At 43.0% G+C, this 21,936-nt stretch overlaps 2 protein-coding genes across 2 annotated transcripts in view; both read left to right on the top strand.

Moving 5' to 3' along the window:
- The window catches only part of gfod1 (glucose-fructose oxidoreductase domain containing 1), a 51,732-nt gene extending 41,421 nt beyond the window's left edge, over positions 1–10,311 (top strand). The window contains exons 2-3 of the mRNA XM_050056671.1: positions 642–835; positions 1,975–10,311. Coding sequence (XP_049912628.1) covers positions 642–835; positions 1,975–2,715 — 935 coding nt within the window. The 3' untranslated portion in view covers positions 2,716–10,311. The remainder of the gene's footprint in view (positions 1–641; positions 836–1,974) is intronic.
- A 4,377-nt stretch (positions 10,312–14,688) lies between these two features.
- LOC126397747 (kinesin-1 heavy chain-like) overlaps positions 14,689–21,936 on the top strand; it is a 26,775-nt gene continuing 19,527 nt past the window's right edge. Inside the window, exons 1-7 of the mRNA XM_050056700.1 lie at positions 14,689–14,817; positions 20,045–20,132; positions 20,249–20,322; positions 20,435–20,539; positions 20,638–20,686; positions 20,796–20,851; positions 21,118–21,205. Coding sequence (XP_049912657.1) covers positions 14,689–14,817; positions 20,045–20,132; positions 20,249–20,322; positions 20,435–20,539; positions 20,638–20,686; positions 20,796–20,851; positions 21,118–21,205 — 589 coding nt within the window. The remainder of the gene's footprint in view (positions 14,818–20,044; positions 20,133–20,248; positions 20,323–20,434; positions 20,540–20,637; positions 20,687–20,795; positions 20,852–21,117; positions 21,206–21,936) is intronic.

Below are 21,936 nucleotides of genomic sequence, written 5' to 3'. Positions count from 1 at the left end.
ACGCCACACAGTTATGACTGCAGTATCTTGCGTGCCTGCCAACATTAAAGCCTTTTTAAATTGCATTCAGGGGATCCAGATTTTGTCCTTGCAAGATTTAGTAAATTTTGATGTTGGTTTATGGGTCTGTACTTTGATTTTGGAAATAGGTTTTTGCATCAATCTGCTCATTTTAGCAGCAGCATCAACGAAGAATCTGCCTAATATTATATTACTCTTTATCTGAGAAGAATAAGAAAAGCATGTTCCCAGTTAGACTTAGCCTGTGGACAACACTATAAACAGTATATATATGTTGCGTCTTTTTCTAAGAACCCTCCTTAGTCATAAAGTTCTTATGACTCAGAGGAGAAAGCCCAGAAAGTTTAGGAATTCTTGAGTCAGCTATTCAGGGAGTTGCCACATTCTGCAGCTCTGCATTGTTTCCTCAGGGGATGTTTTCATGCTCAAGAGGATATTATGTCTGCTCGTGTAGCTGAGCCTGACCACATCACTTTCCTCTCTTCCTCTCTTGTGCCCTACCTCCTCTCCTCATCTCAGCATTGACAGTATGGAGGAAAATTGTCACAACACTGAAATTCTACAGCACAACAGAAAAGCTCGCTTGGCTCATCCCCAACTTTCTCTCCTTTCTTTTATAGGTATTGGAAAGAACGTCATCTGCGACCGGACAGCAACGCCTCTGGATGCCTTCCGGATGATGTCAGCGGCCCAGTACTACCCCAAGTTGCTGAGCATTATGGGGAACGTGCTACGTTTCTTACCGGCTTTCGTTCGAATGAAGGAGCTGTTGGAGGAGGGGTACATCGGGGAGCTTCTGGTCTGTGAGGCCCAGGTAGGACAAAAACTAAAGCTTCTTAAAATGGAGATTTTTTTTCAGTCGCTTTATGATAAAATCAACAATGTGATACTTTTTCTAAGGTTAGTTTCAGTTACAGCAGCGCTCACAGAGTTGGCAAGGAATCAGTGCCTTGCTCCAAGGCAAATGAGCAGCACAGGTACTTTCTGGGATGAGATTTGACCCAGATACCACGGAAACAGTTTCATTTTTTTATGCCGCTGCGCCATCTGTTTGTCCACTTCTTGTGAACACAGTATCAGAAGAACACCTGAAAGGGAATTTCTTTTCTTTTTAAATTTGGCACAAAAGTTCTCTTGAGCTCAAAGATAAAGTGATCAAATTTTGGTTGTCAAAGGTCAAGGTCACTGTAACCTTGTCCATCTTATTCTTGTGAACACAATACCTCAAGAACATCTTTAGGGAATTTCCTAAATTTGGCACAAACGTCCACTTGGACTGAAAGATATACTGATGCAATTTTGGTGGTCAAAGGCCAAGGTCACTATAACCTCGTCCGTCTTATTCTTGTGAACATAATATCTCAAGAACACCTCGAGGAAATTTCTTAAATTTGGCACAAACATCCACTTGGACACAACAATGAACTGATTCGATTTTGGTGGTCAAAGGCCAAGGTCACTGTGACCTTCAGAAAGCATGTTTTGGGCCATAACTAAAGAATCATACAAGTGTCTAATAGGATATAAATTCATGAAGTGATGACATTTTATATCCAAAGGTCAAAGGTCTGCTTCACTTTGACATCATAATGTTCTGTAGAAACATTTTCTGGCCATTACTCAAGGTCATATCTCAGGAACAGAAGGGGAGACATTTGGTCAGATACTTCTTGAAACTGTGCTGATTGTGTAGATGTTCTGTGCTGCCAGGTTGAAGATGTGTATCATTGTTTTAGAACAGGTAGCTTCTTTGCAGCAGCACTGAAAACTGTCTTGGCTCCATATGAGTCTGGACCAGACATGGATGTAAACTGTAACTGCCACTTGACTGGTTCATGGAGGCGTACAACTGTGAGGTAGTAATTCTGGTTGTTTTTTGCTGTCCTGATCACAAGTGTATAGAAGACTTAATACAGTATCAGATCTTCACAATTTATCCTCTTTGCCCTACAGGTCCACAGTGGTAGTCTCCTGGGAAAGAAATACAACTGGAGCTGCGATGACCTGATGGGAGGCGGCGGTCTACATTCAGTGGGCAGTTACATCATCGACCTGCTTACGTTTCTGACCGGTCAGCGTGCAGCAAAAGTCCATGGCTTCCTCAAGACCTTCGTCAAACAAACGGATCACATCCGGGGCATCCGTCAGATCACCAGCGACGATTTCTGCACGTTCCAGATGGTACTGGAGGGGGGCGCCTGCTGCACCGTCACACTCAACTTCAACGTTCCAGGAGAGTTTCGGCAGGAGGTGATTGTTGTGGGGAAGCTCGGAAGGTTAACGGTCACAGGGACCGATCTGTATGGACAGAAAAACAGCGGGGGCGGAGGAAACGGTGGAGGTCCTGAACTTCTGCTCAAAGACACCACGCCTCTTGAGAAGGCCTCCTTACCGGAGAAGGCCTTCAGTGACATTCCTTCTCCGTATCTCACCGGAACCATCCGTATGATCCAGGCAGTGCGGCAAGCCTTTCAGGGCCAGGACGACAGACGGACGTGGGATGGGAGACCTCTGACGATGGCTGCTACCTTTGAGGATTGTCTTTACGCTCTCTGCGTGGTGGATACAATCAAGAAATCCAACCAGTGTGGAGAGTGGCAGAACATTGTGGTGATGACAGAGGAACCAGAGATTAGCCCAGCGTATTTAATCAGCGAGGCCATGCGGCGGAGTAGAATGTCGCTCTACTGTTAACATCCGGCTGATGTGCTGACCCCTTTAAAATGGCCGAACGTCGATGGTATGAAGGTGGCACCAGAAAGGCCTTTGTGTTGGAACTTTTACAACTTCTGTATTGCTACTGTTACAGACTGAGAGGTTACACCACTATGATTCAGATAGTTCCTGACTCCCTGCTTCAGCAGTAGAGGACAAGCAATGTGATCAATAATCAGAACTTTATTTATAAGGAAGCCTTTCCTGTTTTCCATTTTGACAGAAGACTTGAGTCCTTCCAGGGAGATGCACTTGTAAATCAAACAACAGAGACCTATAGTTCTACAGTGGAGGCAGATCAGGAAGTGAACCTAATGCTACTGTGCTCTGCTTCACCTTAAGGGTATTGCGCCTCTCATCTCTGCTTCTCTTCTATGTGACTGGGTCTGGGAGACAACACCTTACACTGTGGGTCCAAACGAGGACAGCCAAGGAAGAACGATAGTACTCAGTTCAAACTGTGCCGCTGTATTGTTGCTATAGTCTGAAGTACTTGCTAGTTTTACCAAGTGAATGTTTAAAAAAAAAAAATCAGTGTGCTTGCTAGCTTCAGTCTCTGTCTGCTCTGTATGCTTTCTCTGTGTGTTGAAACAAGAGAGAGAAAAGAAATCAATAATTTGGCTGGTGGGTTTTCGGAGGGGTTTAACTTCTCGTTTACGTATGCAATATATCCAGACTGCAGTCTTTTATCTTCCAGCCTGGAGTAAAGGGTTAAAATACACTATGGTATGCCTTTATGCAGTTATAGTAGCCTGTTTGCGAGTCTTTTATGAGTGGCCAGTGCAGTGATAACTTTGATGTTCTTATTTATTTTATGCTTTTTCTATTGTCCTGAAGCATGGCCAGGAAATACACTGAATTCTGTGTGGCGTGTGCATATCTGCACCGAGCCTTAAGTGTGGGTATTCACACAGTCTTGCACTAAGTTGTGAGTAAATGCAGAGCAATGCGGGGGACTTATCTCGACATTGCAATGCAGTGGGTCACACTTGCATCAAGCTACGGTGATTTAGGATTTAGCATGCTTTATAAAGCTTCGTTAACATGCACGGTGAAATGCAGGTTTGTCAGTATGCAGCACATGCAACTTGAGTTTGGATCCACACCTTGTAGTCTATTAACTGTGCAGCACAGTGTGGTTGATAAGGGGGTAGATGAGCATTTCTTTCAGTTTCTGTTAGAGGTGTTAAACATTACATGTCCTCTACTCTCTCTGTGGTACTCAGCCCCAAACTTTGATTTTTATTGAAGATGGAAACCCTTTAAAGCTCCACCAATCAATATTTTTTTAATAACAACAAGTCGAATGACTGTGTGATGGGACAGGGTTCACTCCTAGTAATCAAGCCACTGACTCTGCTGTTCCCTCCAACCTAACGTATTGTTTAGCATATTTCGGCTAATTGTTTCGGTTTTATGGCCCACAACTTCGCTGCTTTGGTTCACTCTTACGGCTCTCATCAACTGCTATTTCCTTCAGAAAAAAAGAGCTATAACTAGAGTGAATATTTTGGACTTTCATTCCTCAGGTGGCCAGAAACAGTCCAAGTAAATGCTACTGTTGCTCTATGTTTGCCAATTTTTGCTATCACGCTTAAAAACACAAATACAAGCGTTAAGTATAAAAAAGACTAGTTTCCTAAAACATTTTTTTAGCTAATATTACCCAAACAGGAGTGAACATTTTTAGGGGCTAGTTTCAGCTGTTGAATAATACACATTGAGCATAGAGCAGAGCGATATGGAGAAAATCGGATATCACGATATTTTTTCCAAATACCTCGATATCTATATTGCGTCAATATTGTTAGGCTGACTATTGGTGCTTTCAGAAAATATTTCCGCAATGAGATTTTTGATAAAAAATCAACAGTAATATGGATGTAATGACGATATCTAGTCTCATATTACAATGTGGCGGCATGGTGATGCAGTGGTTAGCATTGTCGCCTCACAGCAAGAGGGTTTGTGGCGGGTTCGAAACCCCAGGAATGGATGAGCCCCTCTGTGCGTAGTGTTGCTTGTTCTCCCCGTGTCAGCGTGGGTTTTATCCGGGTGCTCCGGCTTCCTCCCACAGTCCAAAGACATGTAGGTTAATTGGTGACTCTAAATTGTCCGTGAGTGTGAATGGTTGTCTGTCTCTATGTGTCAGCCCTGTGATAGACTGGCGACCTGACTAGAGTGTACCCCGCCTGTCGCCCAATGTCAGCTGGGATAGGCTCCAGAAATCTTACAGAAAATCCACCCACTCGTTCTGTGCTACTTCCCGTCAGTCACATCAGAAGGCCAAAACAAACCATCAGAGAGTATCTGCAAATCCAGTTTGACCTAAAGTTTGCTCTCATTCTGTACAGGTGAAAGAACAGTGCTGACCTACAAGCCAAAAGATTGATTCTCTTTTTACGCATCTCTGTTCCCCTGTGTGGTTTCAAGTTCTTAAACTGTGCTGAAATACTATCTATGTAACAACTACTGAAAATGTACATAATGAAAATATAAAACAACAATACGCGTTTGTCTAAAGGAATAAACAAGTACTGTATGTATTTTATTTGTACAAACCAAGGAACTGAAACATGTTTCGACGAGTGTTAAGGTATTTATTCTTTGTTTTTGCTGTTGAAGTTTTGTGGACTGACCTGCAGTGTATTTGGGAGATTAACAGCAGCCTGAGGCCTTGGAGCATTCAGCTTCTTATCCCCGTTTATGAATTATTGACCAAAATACTCTTCTTTTAACACTGTTATGAAAAGCTTTATGTTTGCTCTTAGGACGCATCATAAATCATCACAGTCGTAATCCAACACTGTCGCTGTTTACAGCTCATATCGAACTGTAATGTCACTCTGACCCTTTTTATTGTCCAGTGTTTGGTGTATTTAACGTGTCACACCATGATTTGCTGAGGTCAGGATACATTACATCCCACGCTGGGGTGCAATCAGCCAGAAGTTACAAATTTTAGGATAACACCTCTGTCTGAAAAAGCTCCAAGCCCAACACTGATAAGCTATCACTTTTTAAGATAACTCGTGATATTATTGCCCCTTGTTTACCAAGCGCCTTATCACGTCTGCATATAGACTTTCCCCTTCGTCTGATAACAGTTTTTAAAATATGAGTGATTTAAACGGAGACACTGGAGTTCCCTTTTTTTGTTTAATCGTTATTTTTTATGGTAATGAAAAGCAGAATGCTCAAGCTAAAGATTTAGGAGTAGGGGCGCCTGATGTCATAATTTAAACTTGAATTAAGGTCTAAGCAAGTTAAGTCAGAGGCCACAATGCAGTCACTGGATAGAAAGTTATTATAGGGTAAAGGAAAGAGGAAGAATTGATCCAGGATCCAAATGGTCACTTTCCCTTATCAGGCCTGTAAACATACTTTATTGCTGAGTGATTTACAGCTCTGTGTCTGGAGTAGCCTCAGCTGATCTCCAAGTCCGATTTGGATAACAGATAGATGTTTACAAACAGAATCTAAGATGAGACCAGAGTTGAAAAGGAGATCAAGTTTGTGCCCCGGATCCCTTTTAAAAGAATAGCTTACTTCACCTGTAAAATGATCATTTGTATATCAGTTACTCAGCCTGTGTTACCCTGTATTTGTGACACACATGCTTCATATGCTTCCACGGTGAACAAACTGTTAACCGTTAAGTTAACCTTGTTAATCTGAACAGTATGACCTTTTGTCTGTGGAAGTCAAGGTATAAAATTAACCCATTTAACGGTTTAAAGGAAGACTTCACCTGCAAAATGTGTATTTGTATATCAAGTACTCACAGCGTGTTACCTTGAATTCATGAAGAAAACTATGTTTTCCCCAATGCCTCCACGGTGAGCGAAGAATCCCAAAAGGCGAACATTCTTCAGGAATTAAAGTAAACGACAACCTTAACAAAATCAAAAGTTGTTACAGTACATTACCAATCCTTGAATGGATGGAAGAAAGAGTCGCTTTGTGTTGTGCTGCATTTGTTAGCTGGCAGAAGAAGGCTGAAAAGGGCTGTGGTTCCAAGTGCAGTCTTCGTTGTGTCCTTGTTCCAAAGGTGCAAATCCGAGGAAGCCAGTCACTCAGGGTCCTTGCAGAGTTAGACGATGGGGTGCTAACTCAACTTGGTTCTCCTTGTTGCTGAAAAGTTAGTTGCAAACCTTGTGTTTGGCACACTAACTGCTCTGGTTTCAGGTTTTGCTCCTGCTGTGAGCGAGGGCAAGTCGTGGTCCATGAGAAAAAGAACTTAAGTCTTTTCCATTATACTAAACTCTCGTTTAGAATAATCCAAGTCACATTTATCCACTTGTATGCTCAGTGCTTCCCAAACACGTGCAATTTTGCTAAAACGTTGCAATACAAAACACTTCCACCAACCAGCAGTGCGCCCTGAGCAAGGGCATGCGTGTATGAGCTCCACTTGAGTTCCAACGCTGTTTTAAATCGTAATGTTTAAGCAAAAATGAATGTGTTTGGGAAGTGCTAGACATACAACTGAATAAGTGAGACTTGGATTATACTGCATGAGTTGTGTTTTTATACAGTTCTGGTTAAGGTTACCGTTTATTTCAATTCATGATGTTCGCCTTTTTGGATTCTTCGTTCACCGTGAAGGTAGTCTGAGTGGGCGGAAGTTCGCTGCATAGATCAGCCTCTCATTGGGTGGAACGAGCCACCCACTGAAGTCCCGCCCTACCACTTCTGGTTGTGTAGCAGTTTTCAAGCGCACCGTTGCTGTGGCACCGCCAAGAACGATTGTGATTGGTTGAAAGAAATAAAAAAAGCCGGGGCAATTTTTCTCCAATCTTAAAGTGAGAGTCGGCGCAGCCAGACCTTTCTTTTCTTGAGAAAGGTCTGGCGAGCGAGACTACCGTGAAGGTAATGCTGTGAGTTCTTGATGTACAAATGGTCATTTTGCAGGTGAAGTCTTCCTTCAAACCCCTAAAATGGTTTCGTTTATTGGTTTTATACCTTGGCTTCCACAGACGAAAGGTCATAAGGTTTCTCATGAAAAATTGAAGGTTAATTATTTCTGGTAGCATCACCTCTAGGATTCATTTAAGGCCATTGTTATTAGTATGTATTAGTGATGTTTTATTTGCTGAAAATAGTTTCCTGGAATGCTCGACAAAATTTGGTACTAATTATAGTTGAAATAGTTTTTACAACAGTTTTTAGTTGGTTGAGTTTATCATTGATTTCCAGAGAAATGTGTATTAAACAGGAGCTGCAGACATTCGTCCAGCCCCCAAAGAAACACACCAGGAGTTCAACTCAAAGATGTAGGGACTCTAAACTCAGCTTTAATTAAATCAAATTTCGTGTATTTTTGTGCTCATATTTTTCCCCTTTGTCTCCTAATCCACCATCTGTTTTTGGCCCATGGCAACTTGGCGTACAGTGTTTCATTACTGGAGCCTGCATGTGTGTGAGGATCCTCTCACAATAGACCCAGTATGTTAAAATCAGCTTGGGTCTCATGCTGAGATTAAATTAACTATATTTAGTCTCCCAGAGGAGAGCGAAATGTTTAAGGCCCAGCAGTGACTCATAACATTAGCTCAACCACACCGTCTAGTTTCTGAAACATGGATTTGCTCTGAGTTTGTGTAGTTATGCTAACTGGAGGTTTACTCACGTCCACACGGACCCATCCTCCTCCATGGAGATGCAATTAAACAGCTCAGCAGACACTCCTCAGCCAGCTGCCCGTGCTCTGTGGTAAACGTGCCGTTAGCATCTGCCTCAAATTAAGAGCATCGCGACACCGGAGAGCTTTTTCGTTTCAGCAGATACGTGGCAAAACATTGAAACAAAAGTGCAGGAGCTTAATTTGGTGCCATTAAAACGCTGAAAGTGATGCAATAATCTCACATCACAACCTTAATACTGGCAGTGTCACTCTTAAGTGTGTTAGTGAAGCCTCTGCAAAGGCTTCTCAGTCGCATCAGCCCCAGCTATGCATAGATCCACACACTCAGCAGGCAGCAGTCTGAAACAGATGAGGCAATATCTGGGCTCCGAAGCACTGAATATTTAATGAGTGGAATTTTAACGAGCTGATACAGTAGAGTATGGGGGTTTATACGATTTAAAAATATGTCTGATTTCCTTCTGTTTTAAATGTTGAATCACTGAATATTTTATTTTTTTATTCTCATTGAAAACTTGCTCCATGTCAAAGCATATTATTGTATCACCACTCATGTTTCCCGTCATAGAAATGCTGTGATTTTTTTGTTGTTGCCAAGAACTTCACCATTTAGCTTGCTGCTTGTGGCCTGTTAAGGACAAACCTGTTGAGGCTCTGTGCTTGAGAGAAAAAAAAAGACACTGCAGCAAAACAACACAAGAGGTGCCCCAGTTCCAACTTTGCACTTTGACTGCCTCCTCAGTCGTGACTGTGGATTGCTTGTTCTCGCTTCACCAGCATTCACAAACTGCTCAGGAAAGGCTTCCCCTTACTGAACGGAGGGGAGGTGGAGAAGGGTGGAGGTGGAGGTGGGCTGAAAATTGTTCATTTTGGAGACGAACAACCTCAAAGAGGGGCTTCTTCTGCCCTTGGAGACCGTTACTTAGCAACCGGAAGCCACGTTGCCAGATCTAGGTCCTGTCTGCTCTCTTTTATTTCCCCCTCACACAGTAACACACTACCCTCACTCCTCTACACGTCTGCACACCTCCTCCTTTCACACGTTCTCCCTCCATCTTTCTTTGAATGACTGGTTAAAGGGTGAACTCTTAACAGGGTTTTACAATCAATGAGGAAGGTGACGGTTTTTGATGTGCTGTTCATTGATGTGTCTCTTGACATTTTTCCTTCTCCTCTTTTTCTCTCTATCCCGCCTTCTTTTTCTTTCTATCGTGAGTCAGGTTGAAGCCTGGGGGACAAGCTCACTGGTGCTTCTTCAGACCTTCCCCTAAAACATTTTCTCCTCTCCTCTCGCTTCAGGACAGGCGTAACCAAGGCAACCCCCTTTAATAAAAACTCAGACAGATACAGGTTATGAACACCTTTCCTCAGCTGGTTTATGAATGCTGACTCCTGCATACGTGTCTTGCTGTACCCGTAACTTGTTCAGAGAAAATCAAATATCCATCTCAATGCTGTATTGTGACTATATCCAATATTTATTGTCATGTATGTATATTGTGGACGCATGGACCTCTGTACATACTGTAATTTGAGCTCTCAAACGCATATTTATGGGTCCTAATCTAGAGAATGTACTTACTGTAGGAATAATTTATATTTTCTATCCGTTTAAGGACAATATGCCATTTTTAGGAGGTCTGTCTGTGTCACAGAAATAAAAGCCCCTCTGAGTTCTCTGCGTGCTGTTAAGTGTGATGGTGCACTTCCGTTAAATGACCACCCCATCCTCCTCCTCTCTTTCTATTTTTTAAATGACTGTGTGACTCATGCCTCAGTGTTTTACTGTCTCATCTCCCTGCACCAGTCCACATTGATTGAATGTGTGTGGATGAGGGTGTGTGTGTGTGTGTGAGTGAGTGTGCAACATGGTTTACGGCTTCAGCACTTGTCTAATGCTGCAGTTTCTATGGAATAAAAAATATGTACATCCATAATGACTCGAATTTATTTATTTTTATTTAAATGAAATCTAAATGATACAGAACACTTGCTGTACCTCAGAGATTTTTCCATGGGAGGACACACAGGAGTCCTTCAGCTTCTCCTTGGCCGCACACAACATATGGAAAGCTTCTGCTGCCCCCTGCTGGCTGCTGTAGATGCTGCACATGATATCATTTTACTGCATACTGTGGCCCTGAGGCTACAGAAAGCCACACGCCCTCCCCATTCATAAATATATGAATTCCTACACATTGTATTATCTGATGATATGTTTCTGATAAAGCTGATAAAGAGCTGAAGTCTGTGTACTGTTGCATTTTGGGAGGGTGGGCATCTTTTCAGGAAGCAGCTGCATGTGGTACAGTGTCAGATGTAAAGTTTAAACACTTTTAAATCAAGTAACTTGGTGGGATTTTATGTATTTTTACGCCTCTGTGTCAGTGATAGTCGTGGCCAGAGGCATTGTGTTTCCAGGCTATGACAAGGGTAATAAACTGATTAGAATTTGGTGGTCAAAGGTCACTGTGACCTTAAGTCCAGCTTATTCTCATGAAGACGATATCTCAAGAACATCTTGAAGGACCACCTTGACACTGCTGATTGTAAAGATTCGTGCTGACGGGTTGAAGATGTGTGTAAAGCGTCAAGGTCTTGGAATTTGTTCTTTGCGGCAACGTCCATATTTGCAGCATTGTGCATTGTGTCTGGACAGACGGAGGAGGTAATTCTAGTTTTGTCTAAAGTCTCAAGTCTTGAATACCAAGTCAAAGTCAATAGAGACAAACAGATGGTTGAGCAGAGGTTGGAGACGGAGTTGTTATAAATTCAGACAACCTTTAGAGAACGTTCTCTGAAGGCTCGTTTAGAGAAGGTTCCCTTAACGTCCCTTAAAGGTCCTGTAGAAAACCTTTAGAGAACCTTCAGAGAACATTATACAAAGGGTTTTTAAAAACACCTCCAGAGTACCTTCAGTAAACCTTCAGGGAACGTTCTCTAAAGGTTCTCTGGAGGTTTTTTTCTCCCAATACCTTTAGAGAACCATAAGGAGATGTTCTCCAAATGTTTTTAAACATTAACCTCCAGGTAACCTTCAGCTATCGTTACCTGCATGCTGGGTTATCAGTGCTAGTCAGTCAAGTCTCAAGTCCTCAAATTTGCGACTAAAGTCTAACTCAAGTCAAGTCATGTGACTGAAGCACTAGTAGAAGAAGTAGTGGCAGCAGTAGCAGGAAAAATGCATACTGTGGTTCAAAATACAATATAATCAGGAATGGGCCACAAAGCTTACTTTATTCAACTCTTCATATCTCATACTTGTCATGTACCAGTGATGAAAATGCCAGCATCAAAGCAGCCTATTGAAAATGTGTTCTACAAGTTTCAGCCACAAGAGGTCAGCAGTGCACAGTGCAGGCTCCATGACAGGAACCCTGATGGAGCTATGGAGCAGCAGTGTTTACAAATCACCTGCAGTCTGTCATTTTTCTCCCTAACATACATCTTTATCCAAATGAGCATCCCCAGTGATGATGATTACTGACAGTCACAAGGCTTGGAGCTGCTTATTAAGTCTCTACATCTGATCATGGCTCAGTATCCAGATGAGCAGCTAAGACTGGCTGTTACTTTGACAAAAGAGGACAGGCTGTGATATTAAGAAAGAAGACCTGTGAACTCCTGACCTCTTGTGGCTGCAAATAAAGTGACATCATATCAAATCTGTTGGAGCATGGGAAATTATTACATAATGCAGTGTAGAGAAAACAGCTGGAATGGAATATAATGCCAATAGACCCTCCTGAAGTTTTACTCTTGCAGCAGGGGGACACTAGGACCCCGGCGACATTTGGCCAGTTAAGGTGAGAGAACCTGAGCTGTCAAGAGGCTCATGGAGCACAGGTGTGTGAGCCTCATTCTTGATCTGTGAACACTCCTGTGCACCTTTGCCTGGTGAGCCGAACAACACTTGTGTTTTAAATAGATTTTACTGTTAAGGTAGCTTCGGGCTGGAAACCCACCCTGAGGTATTGATTTTATCTATTTGTTTATTTATTTATTCTAATTTTATTGATAAGGCCCTCATCCCTTCATTCCCCATCCCTTTGATCCTCATCCATTCAACCTTGACCCTTCATCCCTTCATCCTTTAATGCCCTCCTCCTTCAACCCTCATCCTTTCATCCCTCAATCCTCATCCCTTCATCCCCTCATCCCTTGACCCTTATCCTATTACCCCTCACCCATCATTCATTCATCAATCGACCCTTATCACTTCATCCCTTATCTGTTCAACCCTCATCCTTCCATCCCTCACCCTTCATCCCCCATCCCTCATCCTTTTGACCTTCAACCCTTATCCTGTCATCCCTCACCATCCATCTCGTGTTCCTCATCCCTTAATTCCTGCATCCCTCAACCTTCATCCTTTCATCCCTTACCTTTCTTCCCTTCATCCCTCAACCCTCGTACCTTCATCCTTTCATCCCTCACCCTTCATCCCTCATTCCTCATCCTGTTAATACCTTGACCCTCATCCATTCATCCCTCAACCCCCATCCCTTCATCCCCTCATCCCGTGACCCTTATCCTTTTACCCCTCACCCTTCATTCATTCATCCCTTGACCCTTATCCTTTTAGCCCTCACCCTTCATTCATTCATCTCTTGACCCTCATCACTTCATTCCTTATCTGTTCAGCCCTCTTCCATTCCTCACCCTTCTTCCCTGTTCCTCATTCTTTTTATACCTTGACCCTCATCCTTTCATCCCTCAACCCCCATCCCCTCATCCCCTCATCCCTTGACCCTTATCCTTTTACCCCTCACCCTTCATTCATTCATCCCTCGACCCTTATCACTTCATCCCTTATCTGTTCAGCCCTCATCCTTCCATCCCTCACCCTTCTTCCCTGTTCATCATCCTTTTTATACCTTGACCCTCATCCTGTCATCCCTCAACCCCCATCCCTTCATCCCCTCATCCTTTGACCCTTGTCCTTTTACCCCTTACCCATCATTCATTCATCACTCAACCCTTATCACTTCATCCCTTATCTGTTCAACCCTCATCCTTCCATCCCTCACCCTTCATCCCCCATCCCTCATCCTTTTGACCTTCAACCCTTATCCTGTCTTCCCTCACCACCCATCTCGTGTTCCTCATCCCTTAATTCCTGCATCCCTCAACCTTCATCCTTTCATCCCTTACCTTTCATCCCTTCATCCCTCAACCCTTGTACCGTCATCCTTTCATCCCTCACCCTTTATCCCTTGTTCCTCATCCTTTTAATACCTTGACCTTCATCCTTTCATCCCTCAACCCCCATCCCTTCATCCCGTCATCCCTTGACCCTTATCCTTTTACCCCTCACCCATCATTCATTCATCACTCGACCCTTATCACTTCATCCCTTATCTGTTCAACCCTCATCCTTTCATCTCTCACCCTTCATCTCTTGTTCCCCATCCCTTAAATACTGCATCCCTCAACCTTCATCCTGTCATCCCTCACCCTTCATCCTTCGTTCCTCATCCCTTAAATCCTGCATCCCTCAACCTTCATCCTTTCATCCCTTACCCCTCATCCCTCAACCCTCATCATTTTATACCTTGACTCTCATCGTTTCATCCCATCTTCCCTCAACCCTCATACCTTCATCCTTTCATCCCCCACCCTTCATCCTTCAACCCGCATCCTATTATACCTTGACCCTCATCCTTTCATCCCTCAATCCCCATCCCTTCATCCCCTTATCCTTTTACCCCTCACCCATCATTCATTCACCACTCGACCCTTATCTGTTCAACCCTCATCCTTCCATCCCTCACCCTTCATTCCTTGTTCCTCTTCACTTCCTCCCTCACCCTTCATCCCCCTATCTCTCTACCCTCATCCCCTCATCCCTTCATCCCCCATCCCATGATCCTCATCCCTTCATCCTTCCCTCCAGACCCTGAACCCATCATATGCAATAAACTGCTTCTTTATCTTTATTGGTCTGTCATTGAAATGCCTGATATGGTCCTAGTGCTCCCCCCAGTGGTGACTACACTGCACTGCACCACATTTGACTCCTTAACTGTAATGATACATTTATTTACAAAAGCAAATATGAATATAAATGTGCTGTGATGTAACTGTCAGGTTCACATGCACCATCAGTTTTAGTTAAAGTCATTGTGAACCTTCTGTCAGTAAACATATGTGAGGACTGCTCCAGCACAGTGTCCCAGTCAGCAGGAGCAGGAGCTGTGCAGCATCTCTCTGAGGGGCGCGGCCTCCTCTGTGGCTCCTGCTGCTGCTGGATCTGCAGCTGTCTCACTGTAACGCACCGGGAGGACGCAGCCACAGCTGCCGAGATGGGGGACCCCGCAGCGGAGACCACCATCAAGGTGGTGTGCCGGTTCAGGCCGCTCAACAGCTCGGAGGTGGCCCGTGGGGACCAGTACATCCCCAAGTTTCAGGGGGAGGACTGTGTGCAGATCGCGGTGAGTGAGAGAAGATCAACTTGACTCTGTGCTCCACTTCTTCCAGAGAAGTAAAAACGATGATAGATCATTACCTCTGGGTTTAAAATGTCTCTTCAAACAGGTTTTAAATATTTTAGTTAACTCAGTGTCAGTAGCAGGAGCTGTCCTCACAGTGTGCAGCAGTGTGGTGTCAATGTAAAGACCTGTCACTGTGTCATGACTGTGACTCTGCAGTCTATGCTTCCCATGAGAGGATTATAAAACAATGGGCCCCTGGGCATAGACATGTAGAAGGCCCCACCACATCTATTAACAGGAGCAACACACAGACTTTGTGGTGGTGGTCTATTAGAAGTCATTTTGTGTCTTTTTTTTGGTAATTTTGTCTTTCTTTGTAATCATTTTGTGTCTGTTTGAAGACATTTTGTGTATATTTCCATGGTGGTGTGTGTCTTTAAGGTAATTTTGTGTCTCTTAGAAGTCACAATGTGTGTTTTTTTGGGTCATTTTGTGTGTATTTGTAGTTGTTTTGTGTGTCTTTGAGGCCATTTTGTGTCCCTCAGTAGTCATTTTGAGTCTCTTTGAAGTCGTTTTGTGTATTTTTTCATGGTGTTATGTCTCTTTAAGATCATTTTGTGTCTGTTAGAAGTCACTTTTGGTCATTTTGTGTGTCTTTGAGGTCATTTTGTGTGTTTTTTTGGTCATTTTGTGTCTCTCAGTCGTCATTTTGTGACTTTTTGTGGTGTCTGTGTGTTTCTTTGTAGTCATGTTGTGTCTCTTTAAAGTCATTTTGTGTATTTTTTCATGGTGTTATGTCTCTTTAAGATCATTTTGTGTCTGTTAGAAGTCACTTTTGGTCATTTTGTGTGTCTTTGAGGTCATTTTGTGTGTTTTTTTGGTCATTTTGTGTCTCTCAGTCGTCATTTTGTGACTTTTTGTGGTGTCTGTGTGTCTCTTTAAAGTCATTTTGTGTCTTTTCTGGTTATTTTGTGTTTATTTGTAGTTGTTTTGTGTGTCTTTGAGGTCATTTCGTGTCTCCTTGTATTCATTTTGTGTCTTTTTTGGTCATTTTGTGTCTGTTTGTGGTGTCTTTGTGTTTCTTTGTAATCATTTTATGTCTCTTTAAGTCATTTTGTGTCTATTTGGGGTAATTTTGTGTGTTTTTGGTCGTCTTTAATGTCTCTTTAAGGTCATTTTGTGTCTCTTTGAAGAAATTTGGTGTCTTTTTTTTACTCTTATTGTGTTTCTCTGTAGTGGTTTTGAGTGTCTGAGGTCATTTAGTGTCTCTTTGTGGTCAGTATGTGTTAATTTGAGTAACATTTTGCAGGTAAAGACACTTGGGGTCCCTGGGTCTGTGCCCAGTACGCCGCCGGTGCAGTAATCCATCCATGGTGCTTTCCATGGATGCTAATGCTAGCATGCTGATGTGTTAGCATGCTGTCTTAGCATAGCTGAATCGGACAAAACACAGCTACGACTGCATGTTGAGGAAAGTCTTAAAACACTGAAGCTCAGGCTGAAGGAACCTGAAACTTCTGATGTGAATCTGATAAGATGAGTTTGAAAATTCCCCAAATGACCGTCATACAGTCATGTGACTAAAAGACTAAATGAATGAATGAATGAGTTCGATATGTAGAGAAACATAACAAATGCAGAGACTTCCATTCAGGGCACAAAGTGAAGGGTTTGATAAGAATGAAAGTGATGTGAATCATACTCTTTGGTCTGCACAGTCACCAGATCCCAACCTGACTGAACAACAAATGAGTGAATATATTTTATGTGAGATTGGAGCTCATCTCTCCGCTACAGTCCCCCACACCCACACAGTCTGTGACACTGAAGCTGTGCCAGAGGCTTGTGATGGAACAACTCCTCACTAACATACTTAACGTTTTATTTGTCACCATAAAGTTTAATCCCTGCGGTATAGCTGTAACATCACGGCGTAAATATAGACCAGGTTAGCTCTTTTATTAGACGTAATGCAGTTGTTCCAGCAGCCTTTTACTGGTAATAGTTATGACTGTATACATGATTATCAGCAGGAAAAAATAAATATCCTCGGCAAACCATAACCCCTGATGTTCATGAGCACTATAAATGAGAAAGAAATAAGAATAGCTGCTTTGTTCAGAGGCATTGACTCCCAGTAATAGACGAACTGATAACCAGTTATGTCATGTGGAAAAGTGTTGATGTGCTGTTTTACTGCTTCGTTCAAAGCAGATCATATTTAAGGCAGCATGAGGCCTCAGATAAATGGTGTTTTTCTCCCCTAAGACAATGAAAATCTATGCTAAAAGATTCAAAATAGCACCCACGTTGTGGACAGTTTAGTGCACCTCACTGCAAATGGGACAAGTGTATAAATGTTGTTTATTGGCTAGTAATCTTTTTTAATTTGACAAAGAAATTTAACTCGAGGTCCAGGTAGTTGCTTTTCCAGAGCTCAGCTGGTGGATTTTGCTCAGTTGTCATCAGATTCAGATCAGATTTTCTCCAAAGTCCAGGAGGAAATTTCACATTTAAGTATTCATTATTTTAATAACATAACTGGAATCTCATAAAAGTAGCTTATGAAATATTTGAGCCTTGTTCATTTGCCATGCCAAAGATATCAAGTTTATTTTCTCTGCACAACTCAGACATGACGACATTAACCACACAGTGCTGTTTGAAATCTTTAAATCTCCTCATCACCACCACATACTAATTATTAGGAATTATTGCGTGTTATTGCACATGATCCCTGATGGACAGACGAGCTCTGGAGATGAAGGGACGTTTGTGCTTGTATTTGTAGTTCAATCAGGAGAGACAGAAGAATGAAGATAAGATAATATTTAATACAGAATATGAGTGATGGCTCTGATGACTCTGAGGCTGATGGCTGATGAGGCATGAGGCTGATGTATTTGAGGATGATGAGGCATGAGACTGATGAATATGAGGCTGATGGCTGATGAGGCATGAGGATGATGACTCTGAGGCTGATGGCCGATGAGGCAGATGAGGCTGATGACTCTGAGGATGATGGCTGATGAGGCATGAGGATGATGAATCTGAGGATGATGGCTGATGAGGCATGAGACTGAGGAATCTGAGGCTGATGGCTGATGAGGCATGAGACTGAGGAATCTGAGGCTGATGGCTGATGAGGCATGAGGCTGATGAATCTGAGGCTGATGGCTGATGAGGCATGAGGCTGATGAATCTGAGGCTGATGGATGATGAGGCATGAGGCTGATGACTCTGAGGCTGATGGCTGATGAGGCATGAGGCTGAAGAATCTGAGGCTGATGGCTGATGAGTAGGGTTGGGTCGGTATGAGAAAAAAAAACGGTCTGGTATTACCGCATCAAGTCGGTAATACCGGATTTTCGCCAACTGGGGGCGCAATTGACTCATTTAAAATAAAAAACAACCATAGGACAACAGAGTGACAGTAACACTTTGTTTCTTTTATTCCTTACAAATAAATTTGCAGGTTTAGCTTACTCAATCAGCGCAAACAAGGGTTGCCTCCTTCGTCTGGCTCAAAGCCAAAGTGTTGCCATACTGGCGCATTCTTTGATTTCTTTGAGACTAAATTGTCCGCCATTATCGACTCCCTGTCACTGTTAAACAAACTCCAGGCTACAGTAGAGGCCTCGGCGCATGCGCACTCGCACTCGCACCCCCTAGTTCAGTCCCCGCCCCACCCCCGAGATCCTCTCTCTCCTGCTCGCTGTGTGCTTGGCGAAGCGGCAGACACAGGTGCTCACAGACTCGGGCGTACTATAAGCAGAGCGGACTCCACGAGGAATGTCTGCAGTCATTCGGGCTTCCATAGTCAAACGCACTTCCGCGTTGTAGTTTCCTGTAAAAATGTCTGTGAAAAATCTCCGCAATGCGGAGCGGAGTCCGCGCGGTTGTAAAATCTGGGCTTTGCACGCACAGGGCTTGCAGACGTCCGCTTTTAGTCCGGGCGGACTTCCGCAGAGTCCACTCCGCGTACGTTCCGCCGTAAAATGACATATGCGGTCCGGTCGGTCTCAAAAAAAAAAAAAACCTGGTCCAAGTCGGAGTAGCGAACCGAAATGGTATTATCAAGAACCGACCCAACCCTACTGATGAGGCATGAGGATGATGACTCTGAACCGACCCAACCCTACTGATGAGGCATGAGGATGATGACTCTGAGGCTGATGACTGATGAGGCATGAGGCTGATGACTCTGAGGCTGATGGCTGATGAGGCATGAGGATGATGACTTTGAGGATGATGAAGCATGAGGCTGATGACTCTGAGGCTGATGGCTGATGAGGCATGAGGATGATGAATCCGTAAAGATGAGGTGGTGAAGCGGAGGTGGAGGGCATGTATGAGAGAGAGAAAGAACCATATTTAAAATGGGGAGCAGTAAGATGATAGGCTGACAGAGAAGGTGTGTCGCTGTGCTATTGGTTGATTGTGAATCAGCTGATGACTTAATTAACCGACCCAGACAATCACACCTAGAGATAATGAGTGAGCATGCATGCAAGGAGTGAATGGCTGGGTGGGAAAGAAAACTCACAGCCGGAGCATGAAAGGTATTGTCTTCCTGACTAGAGAGTCATTGGTTCCCCATAATGTGACATTTCCTGCTGTTCCAACTCAGTGCCAACAGGTAGTAGCTTCATGATTCGACTGTACAGAGACAGACTAAAGAGTTTATCTCACTAACAACAACCTGCAGGCGACTGCTGCTCAGCTAATGGCATCAACATTTAGTCTGTGTGGCTGGCAGCAGGGACTGCAGGTTGTAGCAGAGCCAAGAAGCAGATTCTATGGGAAACCAAAGCCTGATTGAGACAAACAAAAAATTCTAAATGTCGAAACATGAACAAAATATTTCTAAACATTACCGGTGGTATTTGAACTATGTGCATTTAGTTTTTCAGATCATATTGCTGCTTAAACATGTTGTGAAATTTTTGGTTTAGAAGCTTTTATTGGTAATTTTACAGCCTATAAAGCGCTGCTATACCTCGTGACAGTCATTCCCTGGCTGCAGTGATGGTGCAGGTGTTGCTGCAGATGCACAGAATTCAAGAGGGTAGATAGGGAAGACCCGGAAATGCTAACCAATCAGAGCTGTTGTTAACATTTGTTAACATGCAGTGGACTTATTTTGAGTTATGTAGGCCTATTACTGTATTGCATTATGGAAATTCATGTCACTGTTTCTCATCATCACTTCCCCTCTTCTTCACAGGGCAAACCTTACTACTTTGACCGTGTGTTCCGGTCCGATACAACGCAGGTGCAGTTCTACAATGCCGTGGCTCAGAAGATTGTCAGAGGTAAGATGTACAGAAGGGTGTAGATGTCGTCTCAGAGGCTGACACACTAAAGCCCGGGAAATACCAGTTCAAACCGCAACACTAAATGTGTTATATCTTTGTCTTGATGTGTGCAGATGTGCTGGGGGGCTACAATGGGACAATATTTGCCTATGGGCAGACATCCTCGGGTAAAACACACACAATGGAGGTAATAATTTAACTGTTGTGCTGAACAAAAATACTAATAATAGTGACTAAAGAGCCTGAAGTTCTGTGCTGTCTTGTTTATGCTTTTATATATGTATAAATGTCTCCTAAAGGGGAAACTCCATGACCCAGACATGATGGGAATCATTCCCAGAATCGTCCAAGACATCTTCAACTACATTTATTCCATGGATGAGAACCTGGAGTTTCACATCAAAGTATGTTAACCTCTCAATCAGGTGCTCAGATCATTTAAAACATCAGCGAGAGCACGTCGTAATGTTGGTTAAATCTGACGGGAAGCGTCTCTTTGCAGGTTTCATATTTTGAAATCTACCTGGACAAAATCAAGGACTTGTTGGATGGTATGTTTTGAGCATCTTGTGGCGTCTCTTATCGTCATCATTCAGACCCCGATGCAAACAACATAATAGATTCAAACCTGATGTCTTCTACTTTCTATCGCCTCCACAGTGTCAAAGGTCAACCTTTCTGTCCATGAAGATAAAAACAGGGTGCCCTACGTCAAGGTGAGACACACCAGGATTTGAACATTGATTGTCTCTGATTAAGTCACATCTAAAGTGTAAAGTTAATTTAATTGGATGGGAAAATGAAGAGAAAAAATACTAAGAAAACAAGATAATAAGATAACTCTTTCCAAATAGCTTCCTCTGAGAACATCAGCCGATACAGTATGTCACGGTCTCCTCTGCTAATAATTGTACCTCTGTAAAGCCGGCCTGCTGCAGGGCTGTTGAGCACAGCATTTCCTTGTGATTCCATGTGTCTCCAGGGGTGTACAGAGCGTTTCGTGAGCTGTCCCGACGAGGTCATGGACGCCATAGATGAAGGCAAAAACAACAGACATGTGGCTGTCACAAGTGAGTTAATACACTGAGCGCCTTTGGGGCTGCGGCCTCTCATGGGTTCAACCTCACTGAGTCTGCTGACTGCAGCGAGACTCTCATCAGCCAAGATACTTTCTGTGCTGCACACATAATAAGACAGAGAGGTAAAGTTAGAATAAGCATGGTTCGATTAACATCCTGTGTGGTGTCAAGTGTTTCTAACTCTGGACACTTATCTTAAACTGTAGCTAAACTGAGCTTTATTGTAGTCTTAGGTGCATCCTCTGATTCTTTTTTGCATCTTATATTTTTATAAAATTCGTCATTATCTAATCACTAAACACGTCTGTCTCTCTGTATTACAAAAAGCAAAATGTGTCAGGGTGTTTTGGTCATTAAGATGAGTAATTTAAAATGATCCAGGTGTCACTTTTGAATTAACCATCAATTATAAGCCCTATTTATACAAGATAAATTTAATGGAGGGAATAATGTAGAACTTGGCTGTGATTTTAATCCAATTTAAAGTGGCCATTTACTATATAATGACGAAAACTCTGTCTGTGTGTCTGTTCCATGTTTTTCTCCTCACTGACTTGGTCAATCCATGTGAAATTTGGCACAGTGGTAGAGGGTCATGGGAGGATGTGAATGAAGCAATATTACATCAATTGGCCAAAGGGGGGCGCTATAGCAACCGATTGAAATTGCAAACTTTGAATGGGCATATCTCATGCCCCGTATGTCGTAGAGACATGAAACTT

Source organism: Epinephelus moara, chromosome 11 (assembly GCF_006386435.1).
Source record: "Epinephelus moara isolate mb chromosome 11, YSFRI_EMoa_1.0, whole genome shotgun sequence".
Taxonomy (NCBI): Eukaryota; Metazoa; Chordata; class Actinopteri; order Perciformes; family Serranidae; genus Epinephelus; species Epinephelus moara.
Note: the sequence above shows the minus strand (reverse complement) of the source record. Positions and strands in the feature narration are given on the sequence as shown.